This window comes from Pelodiscus sinensis, chromosome 21 (assembly GCF_052426305.1).
Source record: "Pelodiscus sinensis isolate ZL-2025 chromosome 21, ASM5242630v1, whole genome shotgun sequence".
In the NCBI taxonomy this organism is placed as follows: domain Eukaryota; kingdom Metazoa; phylum Chordata; order Testudines; family Trionychidae; genus Pelodiscus; species Pelodiscus sinensis.
In genome coordinates this window covers 11,529,613-11,541,596 of record NC_143072.1, presented here as the reverse complement: position 1 = coordinate 11,541,596, position 11,984 = coordinate 11,529,613, and the positions used below count along the sequence as shown (strand labels likewise).

At 57.5% G+C, this 11,984-nt stretch overlaps 1 protein-coding gene across 1 annotated transcript; it reads right to left on the bottom strand.

Moving 5' to 3' along the window:
- Window positions 1-407: 407 nt before the first annotated feature.
- FZD9 (frizzled class receptor 9) lies at window positions 408-2,975 on the bottom strand. The gene has a single exon (XM_006119626.5). It carries the CDS (start codon window positions 2,629-2,631, stop codon window positions 880-882), a length of 1,752 nt encoding a protein of 583 aa, XP_006119688.4. The 5' UTR covers window positions 2,632-2,975; the 3' UTR covers window positions 408-879.
- Between the last annotated feature and the right edge of the window lie 9,009 nt (window positions 2,976-11,984).

Sequence of the window (11,984 nt, the reverse complement as noted above, 5' to 3'; positions counted from 1 at the left end):
CAGAGCATCAGAGAAGCTGTATGGGGATCCAGGTGTGTGACAGAACAGGAGCTACATCGTGTGATCAGGCTGTGTGCATGCACACATGCCATTCAACAGCACTTCTGGGGTACCCCCCCACCCAGCACAAGCATGACAGCTCTTCTCCAGTTCCCCCATTAACTCTGCCAAGCCCCCATAGCAGCTCACCACCCCATGCCACTCGTCTGGGAGCTGGAGCTGGGGGCACCAATCCCTTCCCAGTGGGTGCCTGACACACGCTGCTAACTGCCAGCCCCACTTCTAGTTCTACCAGTGCAGACCCCCCCCCCCGACACTTCATCAGCTTGGTTCCATTTCGGTTGGGGCAGTGGGAGAGGGTTACCCACCTGGCTCTCACCGCCCTTCCCACAAACAGTGAAGCTCAGTTGAAGTAACACATCCAGGATTTATTGTTTCCATTCCTTGCAGCTAGCGATTAAAAAAATGTTAAAATAAATTACAGAATTAAATAACTTCCGGTTGGATTATTTCCCTCTGCCCCTCAAAACCAAGGGTTAAAATAGCCAGTGGGTTTGGCAATAGCAACAAAACCAAAACACGCTAGGAAAAGCAGCGACCAGTTTAACAGGTATCCTGGTACCTGGGCCAAGACCCTCTGCCAAAGAGCTCCCTTTGAGTTTCTTGGCTCTAGTATCCTCGAGCCAGGGTGCATTTGCCCTCTCACAATTCAACCTCCTCTTCTCCCCATTGCTCCACTCATGTGAGCTCTACGCTGCTGGCCAGCCCCATCCCCGCAAACGCTGAGCATGTACTCCGCAGGCCCATTCTCTTCCCTCCCAATCCCTTACCCGTGAGAGATTCTCTGTGCTTCGTCCATAGTCAAAGGTAGTCCCCGCACTAGACATGGGTGGGGTTGTCCAGGTAGGGATCTGGTTTGGTCATGTGTAGCATGACTGCAGGGGCTTGGTAATGGCAATGCGCCCCAGCACAAGTGACCCCACTGCATGGCTTCCCCCTAGTCCTCATGCCCAGTTTTCTGTTGCACAGGCTCTGCCAGGTCTGGAGTGTCTTGGAGCTCCACACCCACACCCCACTGGTGATACCCACTACCAGCGACATGAAAATCTTTAGCATGAAGACAGCCACAGTGGGTACCGAGGCTTCCAAGGAGCAGTTGGTGTTGTGCCGGCCGGAGAAGGCCATGCAGCCATGCTCCAGTGCCCTGAAGTTCCAATAATCCACATTGAGCCGCTCGTAAAAGTAGCAGACGATGACACACGTGGCCGGGACGGTGTAGAGGATGGAGAAGACCCCGATCTTCACCATCAGCTTCTCCAGCTTCTCTGTGTTGGTGCCTCCTGTCTTCATGATCTTCCGGATGTGGAAGAGGGCCACGAAGCCAGTGAGGATGAAGGAGGTGCCGATCACCAGGTAGCAGGCGAGTGGGATGAGCACGAACCCCGTCAAGGCACCCACATCCATGCTTCCCACATAACATAGCCCAGTGAGCTCATCTCCTGCCACCTTCCGCATAGTGAGGATGACGATGGTCTTCATGGCTGGGATGCCCCAGGCAGCCATGTGGAAGTAGCTGCTGTGGGCTTCGATGGCCTCGTGTCCCCATTTCTTCCCAGCTGCCAGGAACCAGGTCAAGGTCAGGATGACCCACCAGAGCGAGCTGGCCATGCCAAAGTAGTAGAGGATGAGAAAGACAATGGTGCAGCCAGTGCTTTCCAGCCCCTCCTGGATGATGTACTGCTCCCCGTTCTCCCGGTCACAGGCTATGTTCTCAGCCCCAGCCACAGAGCGAATGAGAAAGGCCACCGAGTAGACGTTGTAGCACATGGACAGGAAGATGATAGGTCTCTCAGGGTACTGGAACCGATGTGGGTCCAGCAGGAAGGTGAGCACTGTGAAGGCCGTGGAGATGAAACACAGTGTTGACCACACCGCCATCCATATGAAGGCAAAATCTTTGTCCTCCCGGGACCAGTAGACATCCACCCCAGGGGAGCATTTGGGGGCACAGGAGAGGCTCTTCTCTACATACTGGAACTTCTCAGGGTTCTCACATGACCCCAAGCTGTTTGGCCCCCTGCCCTCGCCAGTCCCTGAGGGCCTGGGTCGTGGTGCCACCGGGAGCATGCCCTGTCCCTTTGGAGTTTCCCCAGGGGTGGCATTCTCAGGTGCCTCCATGCACAAGGCATTGGGGTCATTCTTGGTGGGCAGCTTACTGCAGTCCAAGGACTCTGGCCAGCCAAAGTTAAATTGCTCCATGATGGGAGCGCACTTGTGCCGGGCCTGCTCACACATGGGCTTGCAGGCTGGGATGCTGGTGCTCACCTGGTCGGTGCACATGGGGGCATAGAGGGAGCAGAGGAAGAAGCGCAGGTGAACGTGGCAGCCATACTCCACCAAGGGGGCAAACTCCTGCAGCTTGATGGCAGCCTCCCGCTGGTCCTCATGCCCCATGTAGTTGGGCATGCGGGTCAGGTTGTAACCGATGCCTTGGCACATGGGGATCTCGATGGGCTGGCATCGGGCCTCGCGGCCCCGTTCCACGTCATAGGAGCCGATCTCCAGGCTGAAGCCGGCCACCACCAGTTGGCACAGGAAGGACAAGGTGATTGTCAGGCGCAGGGCTGCCATGGCAGGCTCCAGGCGAATCCCGGGCACCCGCTCCCGCCAGGGCTGGGCGCTGCCAGGGCGCTACTCAGACGCCCCCATCCTGCCCTAGCGCGGAGGGCGCCAGCCAGGCCACCCTCTGGCCGCCCCGGGAGAGCCGCCGCCGCGCCTAGCCCCGGGCTGGGCAGCGTCCTCCGGGCAGCCCCATAGCAGGGGCCGGCTCGCAGCTCCCCCCGCGGGGTGCCCGGCCGTGCCGGGGCTCCATGCGCCGGACACCAGCGGACGCGCCGGCTCGGAACCGAGGAGCTGCCGCCGCTCCTGCCTTCGCAGCCGCTGAGCCGCCGCCAGCCCCCGGAGTCGGCTACACCCCCGGGAGGCGGGCCCGGCCGCCGGGACCTCCCCCAGGGGCGGGGGCCGCCTTAAAGGCGCGGGGCCTGCAGCTCAGCCCGTCTGGGTCCGACTTCCCCTCTGCGCTCTGGCCGGGAACGGGAGACATCGCTGGAGCTTCCACCCCTCCTGGTCTCCCCTGCGCCCCTGGTCCCTTGCACCCTGCTGCCTGCTTCCCCCGCTCCCTGATCTTCCACCCCTCCTGGTCTCCCCTGCGCCCCTGGGCCCTTGCACCCTGCTGCCTGCTTCCCCCGCTCCCTGATCTTACACCCCTCCTGGTCTCCCCTGCGCCCCTGGGCCCTTGCACCCTGCTGCCTGCTTCCACCGCTCCCTGATCTTCCACCCCTCCTGGTCTCCCCTGCGCCCCTGGTCCCTTGCACCCTGCTGCCTGCTTCCACCGCTCCCTGATCTTACACCGCTCCTGGTCTCCCCTGCGCCTCTGGTCCCTTGCACCCTGCTGCCTGCTTCCACCGCTCCCTGATCTTACACCGCTCCTGGTCTCCCCTGCGCCCCTGGTCCCTTGCACCCTGCTGCCTGCTTCCACCGCTCCCTGATCTTACACCGCTCCTGGTCTCCCCTGCGCCCCTGGTCCCTTGCACCCTGCTGCCTGCTTCCACCGCTCCCTGATCTTACACCGCTCCTGGTCTCCCCTGCGCCCCTGGTCCCTTGTACCCTGCTGCCTGCTTCCACCGCTCCCTGATCTTACACCCCTCCTGGTCTCCCCTGCGCCCCTGGTCCCTTGCACCCTGCTGCCTGCTTCCACCGCTCCCTGATCTTACACCCCTCCTGGTCTCCCCTGCGTCCCTGGTCCCTTGTACCCTGCTGCCTGCTTCCACCGCTCCCTGATCTTACACCCCTCCTGGTCTCCCCTGCGCCCCTGGTCCCTTGCACCCTGCTGCCTGCTTCCACCGCTCCCTGATCTTACACCCCTCCTGGTCTCCCCTGCGCCCCTGGGCCCTTGCACCCTGCTGCCTGCTTCCACCGCTCCCTGATCTTACACCCCTCCTGGTCTCCCCTGCGCCCCTGGGCCCTTGCACTCTGCTGCCTGCTTCCACCGCTCCCTGATCTTACAGCTCTCCTGGTCTCCCCTGCGCCCCTGGGCCCTTGCACCCTGCTGCCTGCTTCCACCGCTCCCTGATCTTACAGCTCTCCTGGTCTCCCCTGCGCCCCTGGGCCCTTGCACCCTGCTGCCTGCTTCCACCGCTCCCTGATCTTACACCCCTCCTGGTCTCCCCTGCGCCCCTGGTCCCTTGCACCCTGCTGCCTGCTTCCACCGCTCCCTGATCTTACACCGCTCCTGGTCTCCCCTGCGCCCCTGGTCCCTTGCACCCTGCTGCCTGCTTCCACCGCTCCCTGATCTTACACCCCTCCTGGTCTCCCCTGCGCCTCTGGTCCCTTGCACCCTGCTGCCTGCTTCCACCGCTCCCTGATCTTACACCCCTCCTGGTCTCCCCTGCGCCTCTGGTCCCTTGCACCCTGCTGCCTGCTTCCACCGCTCCCTGATCTTACACCCCTCCTGGTCTCCCCTGCGCCTCTGGTCCCTTGCACCCTGCTGCCTGCTTCCACCGCTCCCTGATCTTACACCGCTCCTGGTCTACCCTGCGCCCCGGTCCCTTACACCCTGTTGCCTGCTTCCACCTCTCCCTGATCTTACACCGCCCCTGGTCCCTTGTACCTTGCTGCCTGCTTCCACCTCTCCCTGATCTTACACCGCTCCTGGTCTCCCCTGGTCCCTTGCACCCTGCTGCCTGCTTTCACCGCTCCCTGATCTTACACCCCTCCTAGTCTACCCTGCGCCCCTCGTCCCTTGCACCACTCCCTGATCTTACACCCCTCCTGGTCTACCCTGCGCCCCTGGTCCCTTACACCCTGCTGCCTGCTTCCACCGCTCCCTGATCTTACAGCTCTCCGGCCCTCCCTGCATCCCCTGGGTGAGAAGGGACTGCAAAGGCAACCCACCCTTCCCCCCCGATGGATTGCCTGGATCTGGCTCTGGAGGCTATCGGTTCCCCCCAGCATTGGGGATTCCATGGTGATGCTCCAATCCCCCAGCTATTCCCCCCACAGGGCTGAAGCACACAGTCTATTAGCCTGCTCCTCCCACCAGGCTCCGGTGTGTGAGGGGAATGTGGGAGCACACAGTCTACAAGCCTTCTCCTCCCCCCCCCCAGGCTCCGGTGTGTGAGGGGAATGTGGGAGCACACAGTCTACAAGCCTTCTCCTCCCCCCCAGGCTCCGGTGTGTGAGGGGAATGTGGGAGCACACAGTCTATTAGCCTGCTCCCCCCCCCCCCAGGCTCCGGTGTGTGAGGGGAATGTGGGAGCACACAGTCTATAAGCCTTCTCCTCCCCCCCCAGGCTCCAGTGTGTGAGGGGAATGTGGGAGCACACAGTCTATAAGCCTTCTCCTCCCCTCCAGGCTCCGGTGTGTGAGGGGAATGTGGGAGCATACAGTCTATTAGCCTGCTCCCCCCCCCCCGACTCCAGTGTGTGAGGGGAATGTGGGAGCATACAGTCTATTAGCCTGCTCCCCCCCCCCCGACTCCAGTGTGTGAGGGGAATGTGGGAGCATACAGTCTATTAGCCTGCTCCCCCCCCCCCCCGACTCCAGTGTGTGAGGGGAATGTGGGAGCATACAGTCTATTAGCCTGCTCCCCCCCCCCAGGCTCCGGTGTGTGAGGGGAATGTGGGAGCACACAGTCTATTAGCCTGCTCCCCCCCCCCCCGACTCCAGTGTGTGAGGGGAATGTGGGAGCATACAGTCTATTAGCCTGCTCCCCCCCCCCAGGCTCCGGTGTGTGAGGGGAATGTGGGAGCATACAGTCTATTAGCCTGCTCCCCCCCCCCCAGGCTCCGGTGTGTGAGGGGAATGTGGGAGCACACAGTCTATAAGCCTTCTCCTCCCCCCCCAGGCTCCGGTGTGTGAGGGGAATGTGGGAGCATACAGTCTATTAGCCTGCTCCCCCCCCCCAGGCTCCGGTGTGTGAGGGGAATGTGGGAGCACACAGTCTATTAGCCTGCTCCCCCCCCCCCCCAGGCTCCGGTGTGTGAGGGGAATGTGGGAGCACACAGTCTATAAGCCTTCTCCTCCCCCCCCAGGCTCCAGTGTGTGAGGGGAATGTGGGAGCACACAGTCTATAAGCCTTCTCCTCCCCTCCAGGCTCCGGTGTGTGAGGGGAATGTGGGAGCATACAGTCTATTAGCCTGCTCCCCCCCCCCAGGCTCCGGTGTGTGAGGGGAATGTGGGAGCATACAGTCTATTAGCCTGCTCCCCCCCCCCAGGCTCCGGTGTGTGAGGGGAATGTGGGAGCACACAGTCTATTAGCCTGCTCCCCCCCCCCGACTCCAGTGTGTGAGGGGAATGTGGGAGCATACAGTCTATTAGCCTGCTCCCCCCCCCCCGACTCCAGTGTGTGAGGGGAATGTGGGAGCATACAGTCTATTAGCCTGCTCCCCCCCCCCCCGACTCCAGTGTGTGAGGGGAATGTGGGAGCATACAGTCTATTAGCCTGCTCCCCCCCCCCCGACTCCAGTGTGTGAGGGGAATGTGGGAGCATACAGTCTATTAGCCTGCTCCCCCCCCCCAGGCTCCGGTGTGTGAGGGGAATGTGGGAGCACACAGTCTATTAGCCTGCTCCCCCCCCCCCGACTCCAGTGTGTGAGGGGAATGTGGGAGCACACAGTCTATTAGCCTGCTCCCCCCCCCCCGACTCCGGTGTGTGAGGGGAATGTGGGAGCATACAGTCTATTAGCCTGCTCCCCCCCCCCAGGCTCCGGTGTGTGAGGGGAATGTGGGAGCATACACTCTATTAGCCTGCTCCCCCCCCCCCAGGCTCCGGTGTGTGAGGGGAATGTGGGAGCACACAGTCTATAAGCCTTCTCCTCCCCCCCCAGGCTCCGGTGTGTGAGGGGAATGTGGGAGCATACAGTCTATTAGCCTGCTCCCCCCCCCCCAGGCTCCGGTGTGTGAGGGGAATGTGGGAGCACACAGTCTATTAGCCTGCTCCCCCCCCCCCCCAGGCTCCGGTGTGTGAGGGGAATGTGGGAGCACACAGTCTATTAGCCTGCTCCCCCCCCCAGCCTCCAGTGTGTGAGGGGAATGTGGGAGCATACAGTCTATTAGCCTGCTCCCCCCCCCCCTCCCCAGGCTCCAGTGTGTGAGGGGAATGTGGGAAGTGTTTTTCTCCTTCTCAGTTGGGGGCCGTGGTTTTTACAAAAAAATTTTTTGCTTCTCACTTGTGTGTACCCCTAACTAAATTTTCTGTGGGTCAGTGGTCTGCAACTCAAAAACGGTTCCCCACCCCTGATCTAGTGGTACATGCACAAGTAGACTAGTGCTTACAGCTGGGTGCATACACTTTTGTACACTCATGGGCACACTCACCAAGGAGGCACCCCCCCTCACAAATCAATAGACGTGTGTGCACAGACACACACACGTTCCCTTTCCTCTGCCTGAAGGCAGTAAAGGTGTTTCAATAGCTTGAGCAAAGGTCAGGCATCTCCAGGGAATTTGACCTGGCAACAGCTGAGGACTACCCGGACGGACGTCAGCTGCTGAGTGCCAAGGACCCTCTCAAAACCCCATCCATAGCCGTGGCACTGGCAGAGATTTCCAGGGGCACCCACCAAGAGGATGGAAAATCCCTTGCTAAAAAAACAGGTCCTGCCCATAGTAAACAGGGGACATGTTTAATTCATTTGGGAATGTTTGCGAAGTGCTTTGAAGATGAAACACGCCACAGAAGCACACGGGATGATTATGTATGTGGCACTTGCGGCCAAGAGAAACGGTGCTGCTGAGGAGCTGGGATTTCATCCTCTAAAGAGTGCAAGAAACAGAATAGTTGATAAGCAGCCTGTCATTAAAAGGGCCCTGTTCGCCTCCTCGCAAATCTTCCTCCAGAAACGTGCTGAGCTTCCCCCCAGGGATGCTGGGATTGCTGGTCCTAGGGGACAGGTTGGAGTGATCCTGGGCACCCAGTCTGCTGGAGAGTGTTGAGCCCTGCCTCTCTACGCAGGCGAGTCCCAGCCCCTCTGCAAGACCTGCAGGGCCTGGGTGGTGGGACATTCCAGTGTTTGCTGCAGCAGAGCTGCCTCATATGAAGGAATCTCAGAATCCTAGAACACTAAAACTGGAAGGGACCTCAAGAGGTCATTGAGTCCAGTCCCCTGCCCTCACCATGGGACCCAGGACCCACCACCACCAGGACCCAGCACCATCTTCCATCCCTGATAGATGTCTGTCTAACCTGCCTTACATATCTCCAGAGATGGAGATTCCACAACCTCCCAAGGCAATTTATTCCAGTGTTTAACCACCCTGACTTATGCTTTTTCCTAATGTCCAGCCTACACCTCCCTTGCTGCAATTTAAACCCATTGCTTCATGTCCTATCCTCAGAGACCAAGGAGAACAAATTGTCTCCCTCCTCCTTGTGACACCCTTGTAGATACCCGAAGATCGCTCTCGTGTCCCCTCTCAGTCTTCTCCTTTCCAAACTAAACAAGCCCAATTCTTTCACTCTTCCCTCATAGCTCATGTTCTCTAGACCTGCCATCATTCTTGTTGCTCTTCTCTGGACCTTCTTCAATTTCTCCACATCTTTCTTGAAATGGGGTGCCCAGAACTGGACATAATACTCCAACTGAGGCCTAACTAGCGCAGAGTAGAACAGAAGAATGACTTCTTGTGTCTTGCTCACAACACTCCTGTTAATGCATCCCAGAATCATGTTTGCTTTTTTTGCAACAGTGTCACACTGCTGCTGTTTCTGGTCTGGAAGTTCCATGCTGGTGGGGAAAGGTGCCAATCTGAGAGCCCTGGGGACCAAAGTCCCATTTATCTACCCAGTATGGACAACAGGAGGACAACTTCCTATCTGAACACCCAGCAGGGCTCTCCCACATGTGTGGGTGAAGGCTGGCACCACTGGAGACCAAGGAATCAGTAACTCCATCCTGGAATGTTGTTCAGGCACAAGATGGCAGCGCCACCCCTGACTCTCCCTTAGACAGGCCCCAGATTCAGCTAGCCATTGTCCTGGGCTGCTCTTTGCCCCCGCAGGGCAGTTCCCCACTGTGCTTTGACCCCAGAAAGACTGTGTAGTGCTTGGCTTTTGCTAATTGACTCGATGTTCCAGGTTCTCTGATGTTGCTGGTATGGGTGGCCAGAAAAAACAGAGATCAAGGGAAGGTATTTGTTGATGCATTAATTGCCATCCGTTATTGTTAATTACTTGGGCAGCATTGTGGTGAGTGGGAGAGGATGCTTTATAAATGATGTTATTTTTGAGCGGTTGGAATCATCAGGTGTGTTGGACACAAATCTGGGAGCCTGGCTTTTAATGCTGCTCCCACAATGACTCGCTGGATCCTGAAGTGCAGGCTTAGCTTAAAGCATTTAACTCACCCCCGATTTCAATGGGACAGCTCTGGTACTTAGAGCTGAGCTGGGGCTTCTGTGCCTTTGGCTCTCACAAGCTGAGCACGTAAACATGAAGCTCTGTAATTTGGAGCCGCTTTTGCAGATGAAGATTTTAGCCTGGCAGGGTCTCAGTTTCTCCATCAGTAAGTTGGGGACAATAATGTGGCTCTGGCTCAGATGGCAGCGAGAGTGTTCATACAGCACTTCGCAGATGGAAAGTGCCTGGGTTTAATTTGTGCCAGGGCTGTCTGGGCTGAGCCCTGGTACCTCTAGAGTTGGCATTTTGTAGCCCCTCTAGGCTTACAGCATCAGTTATGAAAGTAAAGATTTGCTTGAGCCCTGGCACCTCTTCCATTACAAATGAAGCACTGGAAAGTGCTACCTCAGCATGGGCATTAATTACTTCTATTAGTACTTCTTGATCAAAGCTGAGAATGGCAAAATTCACTTAGCTCAGCAGCAAAAGCCAGTGAAAGTTGGGACTCTCCGACATGTGCAGCCCACACCCAAGGCGCCCAGCACAGAGCACCATTGTGTGTGTGAAGTCAGCTCCCCCTTCCTTTCCCTTCCTTTCTCCCTTGTCCCCTGAGGGAGAAGAGATTTTGATGACAGGGCCTCTGACAGTTTAATTAGAGACAGCACTTCACAGGCAGGTAGTGCATTTGTGAAACAAGCAAGAGAGCAGCAGATGAAGCAGCAGAGGCAGCTGGCAAGAGAACCGGTGAATTTCCAGGGGTCAGGTTAACAAGAATTGCCTTTCCAGAGAGGTGCCAGCTGCCCAGAGCACTGGACAGGCGAGGAAGTGCCTATTGCCCGTGCAAGTACAGGGAATCCCCTCTCCTGGGATTCCCAGCCCCATGGCATTGCAAAGGCAGCAAAATCTTGTCTCTTTACTGTTGACTAAAAAGGCAGGTGCAGACATGGAGGGCCTGCCTCAGCTGCTGGATCCCTTGGTGCTGCCACCCAGCAGCAGTGCCCCAGGGCACTGAGCTTCTACAGCAGGGACAAGTTGGAGCAAGGCTTGGAAACAAGCATTTCTCTCTGCTGAGGAGCTGGAGGCTGTGAGACAGACAGCTGCAGCCGGCTCCTGCGGCAGAGGAAACAACCTCCGGCTCAAACCCCTGACTCCTCCAGAGCAGGCTGGGGGGGTGGGTGAGGTTGGAGAACAGTATGACAGCTGCCTTTGCACAGGGGGCTGCCGATCTTGTGATATGGGGTTTACAGCCAGGACTGACTCTCTCCCTTGGCATCCACCAGCTCCCTGACATTGCTGAGCGGTTGGCACCAAAGGGACAAACCCTGCTGGCTTTCCTCTTTCCCTTGCAGGCAGGGGGTAAGATGCCACCTACTGCCCATATCCTACATAGGTGCAGTTCCCCTTACACCAGTGGTCTCCAACCTTTTTACACCCAAGATCACTTTTTAAATGTGGGTACGTCTACACTTGCTCCCTAGTTCGAGCTAGGGATGCAAATGTAGGCGACCAAAATTGCTAATTAAGGGGGGATTTAAATATCCCGTGCTTCATTAGCATGATCTCGCCGGCGTGTTACTCTGCTCAACAGCTGATTTGAACCAGGAAGTGTGCGCCAGGATGCATTAGTTCGAACCAAACCCCTTGGTTCAAACTGTCATTACTCCTTTGAGGAGTTACTCCTTTGAGGAGTAATGTCAGTTCGAACCAAGGGTTTGGTTCAAACTAATGCATCCTGGCGCGCACTTCCTGGTTCAAAGCAGCTGTTGAGCAGAGTAACACGCCGGCGAGATCATGCTAATGAAGCGCGGGATATTTAAATCCTCGCTTCATTAGCCATTTTGATCGCCTACATTTGCATCCCTAGCTCGAACTAGGGAGCAAGTATATACGTACCCTGACAGAACAAGCCAAGATCTACAGCCCCATCCTTTCCCCAAAACTCCACCCCTTCCTTGAAGCCCGCCCCTTCCCTTAAGACCCGCCCCGCCCTGCCCTCTCTATTTTCCATCACTTGCTATCCCCAACCCTTACACTGCTGCTTTTTTTTCAATTCTTCTGTAGGAAGAGGTTTTTCCAACATTTGGCCTGTCTAGACTGGACCAAATGTCAGAAAAAGCCCTTCTTTTGGAAGCCCCTCTATTCCCTGTGGAAAGAAGAATATAGGGGTGACTGAAAGAGCATGTTTGCTCTTTTACTAAAAAAAGTGGAAGAACAAACGCATCCCTGGATGCAGAAGAGTTTTTCTGGGATATCTCTGGAATCCTGAAAAACTCCTGCAGTCTAGCTGTTCCCTCAGGGTATGTCTACACTACCACCCTAGTTCGAAGTAGGGTGGTAATGTAGGCAACCGGAGCTGCAAATGAAGCCCGGGATTTGAATTTCCCAGGCTTCATTTGCATATTGTCGGGCGCCGCCATTTCCCCTACTCCCATGGAGCAGGGAAGCCCGTGCACATGCCCCCTCCAGGGCCGACTTCCCTGCTCCCGCAGAGACGGGAAGTCCCAGCACACACCTCTGGGGACTCCCCCAGTAAGCTCCTGGCATGCCACAGACCTGGGGCAACGAAGCAGCCAGCGCATTTCCGGAA